At 47.4% G+C, this 18,449-nt stretch overlaps 1 protein-coding gene across 1 annotated transcript in view; it reads left to right on the top strand.

The window, feature by feature from the left end:
• The window catches only part of PLXNA4 (plexin A4), a 453,732-nt gene that overhangs the window by 287,229 nt on the left and 148,054 nt on the right, over positions 1-18,449 (top strand). The window contains exon 4 of the mRNA XM_061989565.1: positions 5,103-5,203. Within this exon, the coding sequence (XP_061845549.1) occupies positions 5,103-5,203 (101 nt within the window). The remainder of the gene's footprint in view (positions 1-5,102; positions 5,204-18,449) is intronic.

The raw sequence follows: 18,449 nt of genomic DNA, 5'->3' as shown, positions 1-18,449 counted from the left end.
AGGCTTTGAAATCAAATAAGCTCCTCTCTTAATCTCTCCACAGTTTCTTCAGGGCTGGCTGAGTCTTGTAAGATAGCAGCAGCATTCACAGAACCCACATGGCTTGACAGTGTCACTGCTCAGTGTTTTGGAAACGTATCTTTGGACTGCTGGGAGGGAAATTGGCTACTTAAGATGCCTTTTTTGTACATTTAAATAAACCTAGTCCATCAGACTGAATAAATCCTGCTGCTGTATTAACATCCAATTATACCAGGAGAGATTGAGCAATGATTCACGTTTTGACCAGAATGTTGGCAGTTTAAGAGGAAGGAGGAAAAAAACCCAACCAAGTAATGTGTATTGAAATAAAAAGAAGTCAAAAATGGGAGCCAGAAAATTATGACTGAGCACTTAGCAGGAGCTTTTGTGAATATATAATGACAGAAGCTGGAGCCAAATTTCTAACAGGATTAGCTGTTACTGTCTATCAGATCCAAAAACCTCAATCATTCTGTCTTTAAGTGACTTTCTGTAAGTCATTCATACTAGAAATAGAGGGTGGAAGGGAGGCTGGGAGAAGCTGCAGTCTGGAATTGAGGTTGGATCAAGAGATAAGGACATCCCTATGTTGTGTGGAAAGCCCTGAAGTCATATGTAGCAGCTCAGCTCTGAACCTTGCAGCAGTTTACAGATTTTGTCAGCTTTTTCAAGGTATTCTTGTGAGCCAGAAACCCAATGAATGATGACTTTGGGGACCAGTGAATGCATGTGGTGATGAGGTAAAGTACCTTTTCAAATCCTGCTGCAGCTCCAGCAGCTGGACCAGCTCATCTCTTTCTTTCTGCCCTTGAAAAGGACATCACTTCCCATTTGTCTGATCCTGGCTCTGGGATTACACCTCATTCTGGATAGCTGTGAGTAGGGGACAGTCTGGATGGTGTAGCTGCTTGAGGGATACAGGTTCTCACCCTTTGGTCTCTTCTGTCCAAGCAAGGTGCTAGTGGGGAGGCTCCTGGGTCTTTTACACCCTCCATTGCACAGCAGTGATTTTGGAAGCCCTGTGGTGGGCTGGCTGCTCTGGAAATGCTGCCTAAATCAGAGATGAACAGAGATCATCTGTCCCTCTGAGCTGGTATGGACAGAGCTTTGGAACCACAGCAACTCCTAGATGTCCATCAGGTGTGTGTTCAGGGATCTGTGGGAAACTTACCCTCATTTCTTCAATGAACCCAAAGTGTGTACATGCTGTGTTTAACAACTTAGTGTTCAATAGTCAGGTCTTGCCTGGACTTCTCACATGGAGTCGCTCAGATGCCTTAAATCCACATCTTCAAAGATATTTAGGTAACACTTACTTCAGCTGCATGAGATCTCACTTTCAGCTCCATCTCTCATTGACAAAACAGGGATATGTGCTTCATCAGACATGAGGTATAAGCCCCTAAAACAGGAGCAGTCTCTTCTTATAGCCATCTATTGCTCTAGCATGGTGAGGTCAAATTATCAGTTAAGCCATGCCCACTGCAGGAGTGGAAATGACTCTGACCTGGCTCATAGTGCCCCAAAAAGAAGAACAACTTGCTTTTGTTAATCTTCTATCTGCTGAAGTCCTGGTTATATATTTGCTGAAAAAAACATTGACTCCAAGTTCCACTCTGATGAAAGACCAGCAGCAGGAAGGCTGGAAAATTTCCCAAGGCTGGGAAATGACCATGGGACGTTTGTTAGGTTTTCCAAGGAGGAAAAAGGGGTGGAAGGAGTAATCACAGCATGGTTTACAGTGGAGATTTCAACCTTCAGTGCTGTCTAAGTCCCTTCATCACAGTGAATAACAACAAGGCACCATAACTGGGAGGCTGCATGGACTTTCTGAGATGTTTTAGGGGCAGCATGAAAAGCTGATAGCTCCCAGGGGAGCACAGCCAGTGCTCAAAAACATTCCACGTGGAAAGCTGAGCTGAATTAATTACAGTTTATATTCCAGAGGAAAATAAGACCTCTGATGTGCCTTATTTGCTTGATGTTCTTCTTTCCTTTCAGCAGACAACCCTTAGGTGGCTTTTCTTTCAGTCTCTGCTCCTTTGTTTGCTGTCCTTCCTTTCTTTATTAATTAGAAGGTCTGACACTTACAGCCCAAGACATTTATCAGCGTGGTGTGATTATAATTAATCCTTCCATAAAGCCACTTGAGGTGAAGCTGGTAAAAGGTCTCAGATAGCTGGAGCAACACATAGCAATGGGAGTGGTGACACAGGACAGCCCTGGTGTGCTTGACAGGTTGTGGGTGGTAGCTTGGTGCAGGCTCATGTTGCATAACTCTGCCTGCTGGCACAGAGACACAGACAAGCTGTGCTCCAAGATCACAGACAAACCATGTCCTGTTGATCCCAAACATCCTGAGTACCCTGAAAAGGAAGGATATCTGCAAAGGTGAAGATGTGGATTCCCAGTAGGCTCCTCCAGCCTCTGAGAGGAGCTTGGTTATCATTTGACAGCTAATTAAAGGACAATAATAAGAAGACCTACAGAGATTTCTTTTTATTTATTCTTTTTGTAGCAATTTGTGAGGAAACAGCAAATTTCAGTCCTCTAGGACTTCTCTCTTGTACTTATATCACAGTCACCGGTGGATTTTGACTCAGAACATTCAAACCCAACACCACTAGACTCTGGGAAAGTGTATGTTCTGATTTCAACTTCTTAACCAAGGCCTGCTTCTGAAGGACAGGAGTAAACTAGGTCAGAAACTGAGGTTCAGAAGAACTGTCTACAACTAATAAGGATAAATCAAGCAGCACCATATAGAATTATAGAAGAGTTTTGGTTGGAAAAGACCTTTAAGACCATCGAGTCCAATCCCTCACCTCACACTGCCAAGCCCATCACTAACCCATGGCTCTGAGCACCTCAGCTCCATGGCTTTGCAGTATCTCCAGGGATGGGGACTCCCCCACCTCCCTGGGAAGCCTGGGACAGTGTCCAACAAGCCTTTAGGGGAAGTTTTGCCTAATATCCAATACTTTAAATTGAGGGCAGTTTGGATAGGAATTGCATAGCCAATCACACACACAGAGTCGTAGAATGGGTAGGGGTTGGAAGGGACCTCTAAAGATCATCTGGCCCAACCTCAATCCCAACTGAATTCACAAATTTCTCATTGCAAGGTGCAGATCAAGCAATGGATTGCACCTGCATGGAGGAATGGCAGATTTACAGCCTTCCAAAACTGAATTATCTGCCTCATCTGCATGTACTCTCATGTTCACAGCACAGGTGTGGTTGAGCTAGATGTGATCAAAGAACAAGAATTCACACTGTATTTTTCTCTGGTGGAAACAGAAACTCTCTGGTGGAAACTTCATGTCTTCTTGTAAAAAAAAATGTGTGTCTTTTTGGAAGCTGGGTGCAACACAGACTATTGGGTTCCACATAAATGTAATTGTGTGAAACCCTGGAGCATACAGCTTATATTTGACAGACAGTTGATATCTTCTTGACCTGAAGCTTGAGGAAGGTGGAACAATTGCATTCATAACCAGGACACCTTACCTTTAAAACTTCATGAAGTTGGAATGGCTCCTTGTCTTGATCTTTCCCTTTTACTTGCTCTTTGGTCTATCCTGATTGTGTTCTCATGCTCATGGCAATAGATTCAAGTTGTGAGTCGTGGTTTTGGTTTGGGGTTTGGGTTGGGGGTTCTTTTTGCATTCTCCTTCTTTTTATTAAATCTCTCAGTAGCTACTGTTGGTTTCTTTGGGTGACCTGACACAGGCAATAGTGCAGATGTTAATAAATCCCCCAGTTTTCTAAAGCAAGTGCTACCTGTAAGAGGTAAAAGCACAGATTTTGCTCATGGGCTATCAGCCTTCATGTGGGGTGTCTATACAAGGGTTAGGAAGATGACTTCTGATACAAACTGAAAAGGTCTGGAATTTTGCCTGATCTATCTTTATATATAAAAGCCTGTTCTTGGTTGATTTACAGATGCAATCAGAATTAATCTTCATCTGTCACCTCACAGCTCTCTCAAATGTTGCACCAAGTAAAAAATTGCCACTGGGATCCAGGTGTATTCCCTTGTCATTTGTCACAAGTAACTGTTCTGCAGTTTAGAGTTGGCAGTTCTCAGTGGTGTTTCATCAGGATAATACCACACTATATCATCTGAAAGAATAAACTCTCCCTGCTGACATGAGCTGGGGTGAAGGCACTGGCAAATGACTGTATATTGTAAAAGCTCTCTGAAGCTTATTCAATGGAGAAGAGACTATTGGGCCCAAACTGTGTGTTTGGCTTCAAGAGAAGTAAGGGGCTTATAAAACCTAATAGGAATCAAAGGCTCTGGTCCATTAGACAGGTCAGGCCAGGCAATTCCCTCCATCTTTGACATCTCTGCAATATTTTAGTTAAAAAGGAAGAAAGGAAAGAAATAAACAAAAAAAGCAGTATTTTGGCAGTAGATGGGTTGTTCAGGTCCACCTCTAATGCCTTCTGAGCTGCAAAGTCAGGGTAATAGCAAGGTGATTGAACATTCAAGCTGGTAGCCTTTGTCCTTCTCCTTCTAGGAGCAACCTCTCTGGGGATGGGATAGGTGAGGGATGGAAAGATGTAAGGTCAATGGAGAGTGGAGCTAATGCTCTCCTGGGACTGGTGGTGGTGTGGGAGCTCATGGGAGTGAGGCAGAGACATCATGAGACCTCAGTTCTCACAGGAAAGCAGAAAGCAACAGAATCCACAGCTCTCTAGCTGGTATCAGTGAGTTGCACTTGCTGCAGAAGATGACTCGCTGTTGAATAGTCTCAAGGTGACAGGTCACCACAGCCTGCACACAGCCTTCCTGATTTGTTGATTCCCTGTGAAACTGTGCAATTAAGTGTGAAAGGCCATGGGAAAAGGTGAAAGCCACAGGGGAGGTGTTGGTCGCAGCAGGCTGAACTCTGGAGCAACCTGCAGCCACATCCCTCTGTCTGCCCCAGGCCTTCCGAGCTCTGCAGGGATGTCTCTCTGGGAGTACAGTCATGGAGGGAAGAGGACAGAGAGGGTGACACCTCCATCAAGTAATTCTGGGCATTGCAGAGCCTCTTGAAAAGCCTGACGGGTTGTCCCCTTTCCTCCTGCAGCTCACTCGGGTGCCCGTGGAGTCGTGCAGCCAGTACGAGACCTGCAGCGAGTGCTTGGGCTCGGGTGACCCTCACTGTGGATGGTGTGTCCTTCACAACACGTAAGTACCTGACAACATTTGCTACCTGCTTTCCCCCCAACAACCTTCCCTCAGTGGCTGTGATAACACACAGCAGAGATACAGAATGCTGTCTGAGTCCCTGGCTGAGCGAGGTGAGCTAATGAATCACTCAGGTACCTCCAGCAAGGTCTCTGGGACCTGCTGGGAGAGACTTTGTTTCACTGAGAAGCATTATTTGGAAGGCAATGGAAGAGAAGGGTGGTAGAGACTGGTCAGATCTCCTCAACTACTTGATCCACAGCCTGTTGACTGCACTAAGAAAGCACTTGTCCACCCTGATGGCTTTTGAATCAAACCCTGCAGCAGCTCTTTTCTGTGTGACAGTTACCTGCTTGTTTCCATTGCTTAGGGCAATTTGGCTCTGAGTAACATCCTGGCTCAGACACCTTTCTTAGGTCTTAGCACCTTTCTTAGCAACTTTCCTCTGCTTACCTGAACCTCTCCTCTTTCAGACCTGTCGTGATCTCAATTGCCTTTAGGAGGGAAATGAGTCCCTGCAAGCATCATGGGGATCACTCCAAGTCAGATTTGAAAGGGATCTTATGGTTTGCATGCACACTCAGGGAAGATGTTGACCTGAAGTTGAGCACTGTCCTGTGTGTGTCAACTCAACTGTAACAAATGAGCACAAATGAGCCAAACTGCTCATTTGGCTTTTTTTTTGGGCAGAATGCTGAGGAAATTTGTCTAATGTCCACATTCTTGGGCTTCTGTATAAGAGGCCAAGAAGGGACCTCATTTCACTGGTATTTTATTGTACAGTACTGGCTTATCCAATGCCTCAGGAGGAACACTGGGTCCAGGTGTCCTCAGGACTGGGAGATTAGTCCATTGCCTTTGTTTTCTGTAGGCTTTTTAATGATGTTATTGATCTTGAAGTTTCCTCTCTGCAGCCTTCACTGCCAGTGATCTCCTCCTGCAGAGAGGCCTCTGCCAAAGCTGTGGAGAGGGAGATGTCAGGCTGGCTAAGCTCCTGGCTATGAGTGGCAGGGTGGCTTCATTTGCCAAGAACCTCTCAGCAGAGACAGTGGCTGGAAAGTGCATTGGATCTGTCTAACCAAACGTCTCCAGCTGAGTGTGGCTCTGCAGGGTGCTGTCACTCCAAGTCTCACAGTGTCCTTGGCAGTGACAGAGGGTTTTTCTGATGGACCCTGCTATTGCAGTACCTCTGCTTACCTCTGAATTCTTCCTGTTGCATTGCAAACTCTCCTGGTGAAGGCAATGATGCAGTTGAAGCAATCCTCTTTGCTATTTCTTTCTAGAACAGAATAAATGGGAACAAACCTGTACCATACTCCAACCTTATGTGAATGCTCTTTAGCTTGTGTGAGCCTCATCTGAAGCCATGATAGGCTGCTTAATTTCAGTTCACTTCTATGTGATCCATCCCCAAACTCGTCCAACAAGTTGACTTAGGCTCTGGAATGGCTTGAGGGATCTATGGCAAACCAGTCCTGAGCTGTGGTCTAGTAGGCAGGGACCCATGAAGCTTTCACACTGTTAACCTGAGGATATTTCCTACTCATATACAACTTCACAGTGTGTTTCCATCTTATCTTACCCTGCATCCATCCTACAGAGCACTGTGTGTTTTCCTGTTGTCAGAACGACAGCACAGACTAAGTGCAAGCAGTACAGGGCAGCATGAATTTGGCCATTGGTTGTAACACAGTAATGCTAGTCTGCTGTCCAGGGTCAGTGGTAAGGAGTAGCCAATACACCCATCAATAAATCCTCAAAAGGAGAGGAAAGGGGCAGAAACAATTGAGTGGGGTGGTTTGAGATGAGTGCAGGTTGCAGCAGCAACCCAGTTAGAACATGAAACCTCTGTACTTGGTCCTTCAGGGTAAGAGTGACATAATATTAAGTCTCTTATTGAAATCTTCTGCACATGAGAACCCCTTAAGATTCATTAACAGACTTTTCCTCAAGTGGGATGCATTGTCAATGGCTCCTGCACAAGGATTTCTAGGGAAAGGTGCCACAAGCATTTTCCCTCGTGAGTGCTAACCCTTCCCTCTTCCCTCCCAGTCAGAAATCCCAGGGGCTTTCCAGTGCTCAGATGAACCCAACCATGCTGATGTGGGAGCTGTTTTGTGGAAGGGCTGGAGGAGGCAGCCAGGCTGTGTAAGAGCTGGTGTAGAGTGGTACTGGAAAGCAGATTGCCCATGGGCAAACCATGCCTTTCACTCATCTTTCTCCTCCAGTATCATAGAACCACAGAATAGTGGGGTTTGGAAATGAACCTCCAGAGCTCAACTAGCCCAAGCCCCTGCTAAAGCATGTTCCCCTTGCTCAGGGGGCACAGGAACGTGTCCAGATGGGTTTGGAAACCTCCCAAGAAGGAGCCTCCACACCCTCCCTGGGCAGCCTGGGCCAGGGCTCCCTCACCTCAGCACCAAAGGACTTGCTCCCCCTATTCCAGCAGAACTCCCTGTGTTCCAGCTTATGTCCATCACTCCTTGTGCTCTCACTGGACACCACAGAAAAAAGTGTTGCCCCATCCTCTTGACAACCACCCTTTAAGTGCTTGGAGGTGTTGCTGAGATCCCCCTGAGCTCAGGCTTCTGTTCCCCAGGCTCAACAGCCCCAGGGCTGCAGCCTTTCCTCCTCACACACATCTTGCAGCCCCTCAGCATCTCAGCAGCCCTGCACTGGCCTCTCTGCAGCACTTCCCTGGCTCTCTGCAGCTGGGCAGCCCAGCACTGGCCACAGCCCTGCACATGAGGCCTCAGCACATGGGGCAGAGGAAAGGGAATATAAACCACCAAGAGGAACAATGGTAGACAGGGAGACAGGTAAAAACTGCCAGGTAGGGAACACCGTCTGTCTTTTTGTCTCTCTCATGCAGCTCTCTCTTATTTTGGGATTTGCATTCCAAGACCCTTTTCCCCAGACCCCCATTCCAAGGTACCCTCATCTCCCAGCACGTGAGAGGTCCGGGGCTGCCTGGGGACAGCTCTCCATCCATCGTCTCACGGCAGAGCGGGGCTGTCTGCAGTCAGGGCCCTGTGCCAGGGCTCAGGAATCGATTTCCACAGCTTCTGTCCTAACCTTACACTGAGAAACTCGAGTCCTCTGAGAGAGAAAGAGACAGAGAGACCCACAGACGGCTGCAGGAGAAAAGAGGAGGGGGGGAGGAGGGTGTGAGGATTGATTGGCCTCTGCTCCAAGACGAGGAGAGCCAATATAGAGCAGGTCACCAGAGCTTTTTGTCTCTGTATCTTTAGCCCCCATCTTATCCCTCGCCCCTCCCTTTCGCTGTTACAGCTCTGCTCCCCTCCTGGGCTCTGCTCAGGCCTCTTTAGGCAGCGATGAATCATTTAGTTGGTGTAAATTGAAAATGTGGTGCTGGGTTGCTGCATTGGGTCTCGAGGGGAGGGCGAGGGGCCGGGGTGGGAGCGGGGGAGGAACCAGGCTGAAGAGCTAATAGCTGGCACAGAGGCACTCGGTGCCTGGTCGCAAGGTCGAAGCAATGTCACCAGCCTGAACTGAGAGGGATGAGAGTACAGCAAAGTTTCCTCTGAGCCTGAATTTAATGGCAGCTTCCTCCTGTGTCAGATGCAGCAGCATCTAACCACCCCTCTAAACCCCACAACTAGTTTCTTGTGGCTCCATCCCTACTCTCCTCTACCTTGTTTCCCCCTCACATGCAGAGGGGCAGGGATAAACCCTTCTGCAGCTGAATGAGCCCTCCCTGGCCCTGCCGGGCTCAGCACCAGCTCCAGAGCAGACATGCACAGGCACTGATCCATATGCATATGATGACTAGGCAAGTTTTAAGCCCTGCTCAGTATCTCTGGGCTGTGCTTAACACCCCAGCTGCCAGTAGAATGGATATTTGGGGCAGAAGAGCAACAGCATCCCTAATGGGAGAGGCAGCAGGGAAATGTGCTGGTCTTCCTGGGGATCTGGCTCTGGCTCTGTTATGTCAGTTGCCTCTCCCAGACTTCAGCTCTGCTGCCTCATTCCATCCTTGTGTAGCCTCTGTCTCGTTCTGTGATAGTCAAACATGCACAAGCTGCCCTTAAGGGAGGATGCAGACCCTAAACACCAAGCTCATTGTGCTTCTGGGGTCTGCCTTTGCTGTGATGGGGACTCTCAGGTTGACAGGTCACAACTTGCAATCACAGAGGAAAATATTCTCATTTTCTGCAAGGACTTGTGATGTTTCAAACCTTCTCTTTGTTTTTCCCCCAGCCTCCAGTGGTCCAGTTTTTATTATTTTGTTCTAATGAGATGTTCCTGAAAGCCATTTTAGAAGAGGCTGATACCATTTAGTAATTGGAGAATGATTCATTCAGACTTTCTTACTTGGGGATTTTATTTCAGGTTTCAGTAAATGGCCTAAAATTTCAAAGGAAAAAGTCATTCTGAAGTGAAGCATTGCTGCTCTTTTTGTTTTCTTCTTTTTTGTTTTTCATTCAAATGAAACATTTGGGCATCTGTGATTTCTTTCTCCCCCAGAAGCCTTTACCAGCTCTAGAGACTGAGCAAAAGCAGCCCGTCAACAAGCACTGTTGGTTCAGAAGAACTGACATTTTGCTGCAGAGAGAGGAAGGTTTGCTTAAGCATCACCAGCCTGTCCTACTGTGGAGGTGGCAGAGCCAGGAGTTGACTCTTCTCTCTCTGTTCCTCTCCTTATCTGGGAGGAGTTGCATGTCCTTTTGGAACCTAAGAACCTCACCTAAGGATCTATTGGCTTTGCACCCCAGTTGCAGAGCATATGGCAGGAGAACCCAGCCTTGTCCTGCTCTTGAGCTATGGGAGTTGATGAGCTGACAATCTATGGTCATCCTCACCCCATGAATGAGACAATGACAAATACAGGTCATAGAATCATAGAATGGTGGGGATTGGAAGGGACCTTTAGAGATCATCCAGTCCAACCCCCCTGCAGAAGCAGCTCCCACCTAGATCAGGTCACACAGGAACGTGTCCAGGTGGATCTTGAAGACCTCCAAGGAAAGAGCCTCCACACCCTCCCTGGGCAGCCTGGGCCAGGGCTCCCTCACCTCACAGTGAAAGAGTTTTTCCTGATGTTTAAATGGAACTTTTTGTTTTCCAGCTTCATCCCATCACTCCTTGTCCTGTTGCTACATACCATCCAAAAAAGTGCTGCCCCAACCTCCTGACACCCACCATTTATATACTTACAAATATTGAGATTCCCCCTTCAGTCTCCTCTTCTCCAGACTAAACAGCCCCAGGTCCTGTGGCCTTTCCTCATAAGGTCACACCAGCCACCTTCCCAGATCCTTTTGACCCTGAGTCAGTGGAGGGATGACCCAAACCTGGTACACACCATCACTCAGGCTGTGACCACCGTGGGTTAACAGCATAGCTGTGCCAGTGGAGATGGTTTTTACAGGACACTTGAGACGCCATAGGAGAGTTTATTGGTTTCCCCACAAAGGGCAGCCCTGATCAGAAGTGTTTTATGCTGCCCTTTGGCAGCAAACACCTACCCCATATCTGGGAAGATGCTCTCGGTGTCCTCCTGCTCTCCAGCTCTTCCCTCCTGCCCTGTAGCTGCAGGATACTCACGCACCCAGAAGTTACAATTCTCATTTCTAACACGAATGGAGGGAGGAAAAGGCACTTAAACAACATGTTTTCTAGGAGGGGAAGGATTAGTGTGGAGGGAGAGAGAGGTTTGTTATCCATGCCCAGACTCATTGCCAGACCAGGGGAAAAAAACCCAGACAAAGTTACAAAGTGCAGCTCCCGCTGTCTGGTCTCAGCAGGTAACCCGATGCGACGCTGCTTGCAGAGGCTCATTGATCGTCCCTGGCTTTAACTTTCTTGGTCAAAGTCTTCTGAATCACTAGAGAGTCTCAAGTAACCTAAGCTGCCCACAGATGCTGCAATAAGACCTTTTTTGAAGGGACTTTTGCTTGCTTGACTTTCTGCCATCTGAAAGACTGTGACTGTCTTTCAAACCAAGGTTTTTTCTTTCTTTTCCCCTTCACCTCCTGTCTTTTCCTTGCCAGTCTTTTCCTCCACTTGTTCAGGGGAAAGAGGGTATCTCCAGTGCTGCATGGAGGAGGGGACTGGCAAGGTCTGGATGGAGCAGGCTGCAGGGACCCAGCAGGGTGGGAGGGTGGAATATCACACTCAGTCCTGTGTCACCCTGGGCTCTAATAGATAGTGAGAAAAGAGTGATTTACTGATTCTTACAGGCATTTGTGATCCTAGAGACCCTCATCTTCCTCTACAAGAAACCAGAGCCCCCACTCTCTGCTTTCTTTTCACAGAATCACAGGATGATAGGGGTTGGAGGAGACCTCTAGAGATCACCCAGTCCAACCCCCTTGTTAAAGCAGGTTCACCTGAATCGAGTCACACATATTCCTCATGCTGTTATGGCCCAAGATACAAGCCTGAGTCCCCTCACTAAGGCAGCAATCAGCAGGTGATTTACATTTTCATGGTATGATGAATAAATCCTCACAATCAGGATTGGGATCCTTTTTTGTAGGAAAAGCTTTTTCTGTCCTTTCCTGCCTTCACATTATCCTACCATAGGTCAGCTCTTGGTGCCTTCAGACTCCTGGGTGACCTTGTACACATCAAAGGTACATGACAATTGTCTTAGTGTTCCTAAAGTTAGATCAGCCACATGAAGAACAAATGGCTTCCGGCTCAAATCTTGCTTTCCTTGGAGATTTGTAGCCAATTGGGCTGATTTTCCCCATCAGAGCAGAAGCTCAGAGCTAATTCCATTGCTGTGTTCAATACTCCTGTTTGTCTGAGGTACTTGAGGGCATTGCAACAGGGGATTTCCAGATGCGTGTTGTTGGTACTCAACGGGGAGAAAAAACATCAATGCTGTGAGTGAAAGTAATTGCAGGAAATTTGAAATCTCTCATTTGTTTTGCAAGTCTTTAATCAGTTGTTTGGAAGCATTAGCACTGTCAGTCAACAGTGGCACAGGTAGGAGTGAACCAGCTGTCAGGATGTCTCCAAACAGTGCTGGGTTTGACTCTTCCTGGGTCACAGTCACAACTGGTGCTCAGACAGCCCTGCACCAGGCCTGTGAACTGCTTCAGTCTGATAGCAAGGGAAAGTGGAGTCATCTTCCCACAATTGGCCTTGGCACAGAGTGATTCCCACTTCTTCTCAGGTAGTTATCGAAACTGGAGACGGGCATTTCAGCCTCTGCACAGAGGGAAGAGCGTAGCGGGGGGGCTCTGGAGAGTGACATTGGCCCATTAAGCATTCTGCATCGAGCCTAAATAATCTTTAATCTGTCTGATGAGGTATAGCTAAAGTACCCATCATTTCACACCTAGGCAGAGGAAATAGCCCCAAATGTGACAGCTCTCCAATGGCCTTTTGAAATGAGATCAGGGCTCTCAGTCCAGAGAGTAGGAGGAAATTCTTGGGACTGGGAGCATGTCTATTGATGGTGATAAAGACCCGAGTGAAACAGAAGCTCCTGGGAATCCCATTTCACTGCAGATGGGCAATGATATTGAATTAACAACTCTGAACCAGCCCTGAACCTTTGAGCAGAACAGCCAAGCACACAGAGCTGCCCCATCGCTGTGTGTCCAATACTGCTGATTTCCTTCCATTCCCCAGATGCCATCCTGTTCCTTTTGGGAGCACTTTTGCTGCTCTGGTCTACCAAGAAGCGCAGAGCAGAGCTGTGACCTTCACAGGTTGATTATCTCAGTGGCCATGTCTGCCTGAGGCAAGTCAAGGACAGCACTGGGCACTGTGGACCATAAGATGCAGGCGTGTGGTAAATGTGTTTTGATAACAACCTTCTTCCTTGATTAGCTTATTTTGCTAGAGGGCAGTGGGGAGGGAAGATAATTAGTTTGTGCAGTGGGTTCCAGCAGAAGCTTTCTCCTGATGCAGGCCTGTGAGTTAGGTGTCCTACTTGGGATTTGTGTCCATCACAGGAACTCTAGCAGCTCAGGTTCCGTGCTGCAGAAAGTCCAGCCTTTGCAGAGAAAGTTCTGTGGGGTTTCTTCTTCTCTGATGTGAAACACAGCACACAGTCTGCCATGAGCTAGGATGTATGTCTCGTGTTAGGACCTACAATGATAAGGACTAACAGTGCTTAGTGGTACCTGGGGACCTTCTAGAGAACTTCTGGTATGCTAGTTCCCTGACAGAGGACATATATTTATCACCTTAGCATCACCCTGCTCTTGGACACTACAAGCTAGTGGGTGGCATATCAAGATATCTCACAGTGTATATCTAGGGTAACAGCCAGGGAGGGAAGAGGAAGAGGAGAAAGCTGTGTGATCACCCTGATCAGCTTAGAAAGCTTGTCAGATGTGCACTGGAGCGGAGATGCTGAGTTACAGGGGCTGCCACAGGGGAGGAGTGTAGTCTGTCTTAGATGATGAAGTGGAGGTTCATAGAGCCAGCAAGGAGACCTAGATGTGGTGTATCAATGTAAGGACTTAATTCAGGTGCCTAAACACAGATGTATGCAGAACATGTCGAGGTTTTGAAATGCAGATGTGTGTGCTTATGCAAGGAACTCAATTCCATTGCCCATCCATGCTGTCTGCTGCAACTGGAGTGCTTGGGGTGTCTGAGATGTTCACCTGGGGGTGATAGGTATGATGCAGAGTCTATAGGAGAGCTATTTCTTTTGGAGGATAAGATGGGGACCAGCTGGGGACCTGAGGACATCTCAAGTGACTTTAGACTCCTGTATGCAGGCAACAAAATAGAGCCCAAGCCCATCTTGGGATTCCCTCTCCCCACATACTCTCAGGGTGGCCAAAACTGAGTTTTGCAACTTGACTAGTCTCATACATCCCATGAGTTTTCAAGTCCCTCAAGGTCCTAATTTGCAATAAAGCAGGGCTAGGTTCTCCTGGAAGGTTGTGCCACTCAGTGAGTATCATGACATATGGATGGTTTGGAAACTGTCTCAGTTGCTGGGCTGTTTATAGGGAACTGTTCTCTGCCTTGCTGTCAGATGCTCCCTGGTGCCTCTGCAGCCAACAATCTGCCAAGGAGGGAAAATGGCATGTCAAATGAGATCTCCCCAGGGCAAGGGTACATCCAACTTCCACTGTTTCTTCTGTGGCATTTCATCAGCCTCAACCTGTGTGAGATCTCAGAAGGGAAGGGGGTGGGGGAGGGAGGAATCAGGAAGCTCTTCCTCCTAAGGAAAAGCACAGTGAATCACAGAGTCATAGAATCTTAAGGATTAGAAGGGACCTGGAAAGCTCATCCAGTGCAACCCCCCTGCCAGAGCAGCACCACCTAGAGTAGGGCACACAGGAACTCATCCAGCTGGGGTTGGGATGGCTCCAGAGAAAGAGACTCCCCAGCACATCTGGGAACCTTTGAGGTTTGTCTTTATCCAGACTGACCCTCTGTGGATCTGCACACACACTCCTATCCATAGATGCATGTCATCATTTTTTGTTGCATGCTCCCACAATCAGAGACCTTCCACTTCCCTGTGTGCCACCAGCACGTGTGTCTCCAGCTCATAATTCTCCTTATTGCTCCCACATCCCTCTCTACTCATTCCCCAAACATAGGTGCAGAGCTACCTCCTTTCCCAGTTGGCTTCTGTGGCCCCAGTATCACTGTGGTCCTAGAGGCGAGATGTTTAAGTTCATAGGAGCTTCTGAGGTTGAAGCTAATTATCTCATCCTGCTGTGATGATAGGATTAGAGATGCTATTTTCTCTGTGTGTGGGGGATCCTCCTGTCTTTGTTGTGAGAATACTCTCTTCTTCCTATCTCCAGCAATAACATATTTCTCTTGTTTGGTGAGTGGATCTGAGCAACTCATTGTTTTCTTGAACAGACAACAGCCTGATCTCTGGGCCTGTGTTTATCTTGTGGCGAAGACTAAAGAGAAAGTTGGGTGCAGAGAAATACATTGAGGAGGAGTAGAAACGATCTGCTGGGGTTGGCTAGGACCCAGTGGAAGAGCTGGAGGATGCTTCTGCCTAACCTGGCTAAAGGACTTTGAGGGGTCGTGAATAACACAAGGAAGTGGGAATTGATGTGGGATGAAGACATGATTTGGAACAGTTTCTGAACAGGGAAAACAAGTTCTGGACCCCTTGGTGTGTTGAGAAAGGAATGTCAGCAATCTGGTTACAGATTGTCCTTAGGCAAGAGAGAGTAGTATTTATTTCCCTGCTCCAGATAGATACCTTGCATGATGTTGGACAACTTAGGATGGGATTTATGTCATCTATTATGAGGATTCTTGTCTCAACAGCACTTTGGAGGATGAGTGTCTTGTAGGAGTCCTGCAGGGAGCTGGACTTGATGGGGAAGCTGACAGACAGTACTGGCCTAGAAAGCATCACAATAAGAATTGAGAATCAATAAGAATAAGTTTTGAGTTTGATTAATTAAAGCAGAAGGAGCCTTGGCAGACATGGTAAGGTGCAAACACACCCCTAGTTCTTTGCTTAACCCAATGAATGTAACCAAATCACTCTGTGCCCTTCTCTGGCTGTTAGAGCAGAGGTGGCACCAGAAGGGTTAAGGCAGTCGGGACAGCAGGGGATGAAGCAAACACCTCTGTGTCTTGCTTCTCCTTCCCATATCTCATTCCCAATGCCTCTTGCCCTTCTGGCCCCAGGCAGTAAAGGAGATCTACATTTTAATTGAGACATGTTAAGAAAATAATCTCAATCTAGCTCACCCATGCCTGGAAGGTTTCTCCCTTCTGAGCTCGCTGCAGATGCTAAATGCACATTTTAGGGGGTGGGTGAGGGGTGTTTGTTATGTTTCTGTTTCCACATCTGCTTATTTCATGGGTCTGGGGACGAGGGCAGAAAGCTGGAGCTGTCAGGAAAAAGTTGAGCAGAAAATGTCAGGATTCCATTTCTCTCTCCTTCTCTTGCAAATAGCAATGCCATAGGAAACCCAGCCAAGATATGCACCAAGCCATGCAGAGGTACTGCAGCACCTGACAGTGCTGGGCACTGGCTCTTGGGGACTTAGTAAGGCCATGTCTGCAGTCCTGTGTCCAGTTCTGGGCTCCCCACCTCAAAAGAGACAGGGAACTGCTGGAGAGAAGCCAGTGCAGGGCTGCCAAGATGCTGAGGGGATGGAATATGTGTGTGAGGAGGAAAGGCTGTGGGAATTGTTCAGCCTGGAGAAGAGAAGCCTGAGGAGGGATCTTATCAATGCTGATCAATACCTAAATGGTGGGTCTTGAGAAGATGGGGCCAGACTTTGTTCTGTGGTAGCCAGTGAGGACAAGGAGTAATGGGCACAGGCTGGCACACAGGCAGTGCCCCTGGCCCAGGAGGAGCAAGTCCTTTGGTGCTGAGGTGAGGGAGCCCTGGCCCAGGCTGCCCAGGGAGGGTGTGGAAGCTCCTCAGGAGGTTTCCAAACCCATCTGGACACATTCCTGTGCCTCCTGAGCGAGGGGAACCTGCTCTAGCAGGGGGTTGGGCTGAAGCAGCTCTGCAGGGCCCTTCCAAAGCCCACCATTCTGTGATACTGTGATTCTCTGACCTCAGGAGCCAAACATTTGCAAGAGGTTGCTTACAGCTGCATTCTCTCTCCCCTTCCTTCTGTCCTTTATAGCAAGAGTAGAAAGGAGACCAAGGTGCTTCAGATGTTTGAAACACAGCTTGGCCTGGAGTTGGATGGAGAAGGAAAGGGGATGAACTGAAGTCTCAAATCTGTCACTTGTATTAACGGGGCTCCACTCTGTTGGCTCAGAAACAAGGTGGGGAGATGACCACAAGAAAACCAGTCTTCTTTTGTTTTATCAGACCCAAGCCTTCCCCACAAATTGATGCAAGTTTTATCTGCAGGCTTTCTCTGCTGCAGCAGAGGGACAGGAACCCAATTTCCCCTGGCACCCCAGGAGCTGGGAACAGGCAGTCACACACACCCTGCCCTCAACATGTCCTTGGAGGGATGTGTTTGCTACCCAGCCCTGTCAAGTGAGCATTGGATTATTTTGTGCAGGGCAAAGGGGCAGGATTTCAGTTCAGATAACACTTCCCTATTTTGTCTGTTCCTTGCCTCTTAGAGCTTGCCTGGCTTGATAAGGTGTTATCAGAGCAGAGCATCTCTATCGGAGCCACCACTGAGATGTGGCTGGGCCAGAGGTGGCTTTTCTCTGCTCCTTGCAGGCTTCCCTGGCCCTCTTCCACCCAATGCCTCTGAAGAGCCAGCCAGCTAATCATGGTAAGAGGATGAGGTTGGGAAACTTGCCAAAAGCTTTAGCACTGTGCTTTTCTCATGGAGAAGAGAAACTGCATGGATGAGAGTAAATCAACCTGATTCCTTCTTCATTTGCACCCAGTCCCAATCCTGCAAACAAGCTTGCAAATAACTTAAAGAGTGTATGACTAACCCAGAAAGTAGAGTGGCTTTTCCATCTTAAGCCTATTGTCTCATAACATTTATTTCCAGAAATGGATTTGAGTGTCTGTGGGTAGAGTCTCTGTATACCTAGATGTGAATGTGATTTTCTGCATGATAGGGACTTAATTCATACTGTTAGGGTAACAGTGATTATCCCCTCTCTGTTCTCAAGCAGTCCTTGATCAGTTTTTACCTTGAGGATTCCCTCCTGGCTTTTAACTGAAGGAGCATCAGGAGAGGTTGATGAGAAAAGATGAGCAGACCCATAGCACGAGCTTGTGTGGCCAACTGGCAAAATATCATTCATCTGCCTCTTGAGCTGCTCAGGAACACACCAGTCCAGTTATTGAGTGTTACACTTCATCTGCTATCTATTAGGGGGAGCTGGAGAGGGCAGCCTTCCCCACTACTCCCATTCCCAAATTAAAAGCTAAGAGGCAATGGAAATGCTTTGACTTTTCACTCTGGATGTGTAGAGAATTTTCTGTTAATAAAGAAAAAACCCTACCTTAAGAGTGAAAAAAATGGGTAGAATGAATTATAGCAAAATCAATTGGTACTAACAGTATCTATTAAATGTTGTCCTCTGGAGCTTTTCAGGAGTACACTGCTGCTCTGATATGATCATGACATCATTAACATAATATAAAGCATCAAAAAATCAATAGCTTGCTGAAGCCCAAAATTAAGGGCAAGCAGTGGTACACCATATCTTTAAACATCTGAAACAGCAACTTGTCTCTGCCACGTCAGAGCTGTTTGCAAATGAAACAGTCACCCCCTTGAGATACTTGGCATGGAGGTCAGCTCACTTTTTTCCCATCAGTGTGGGCACAAACAGAGCAGAAAATCTCATCAGGGTTACATTGGCATAACCCTGGAGGGAC

Source organism: Colius striatus, chromosome 1, assembly GCF_028858725.1.
Source record: "Colius striatus isolate bColStr4 chromosome 1, bColStr4.1.hap1, whole genome shotgun sequence".
In the NCBI taxonomy this organism is placed as follows: Eukaryota; Metazoa; Chordata; class Aves; order Coliiformes; family Coliidae; genus Colius; species Colius striatus.
The sequence above is the reverse complement of the archived record's forward strand: the minus strand, read 5'-3'. Positions and strand labels throughout refer to the sequence as shown.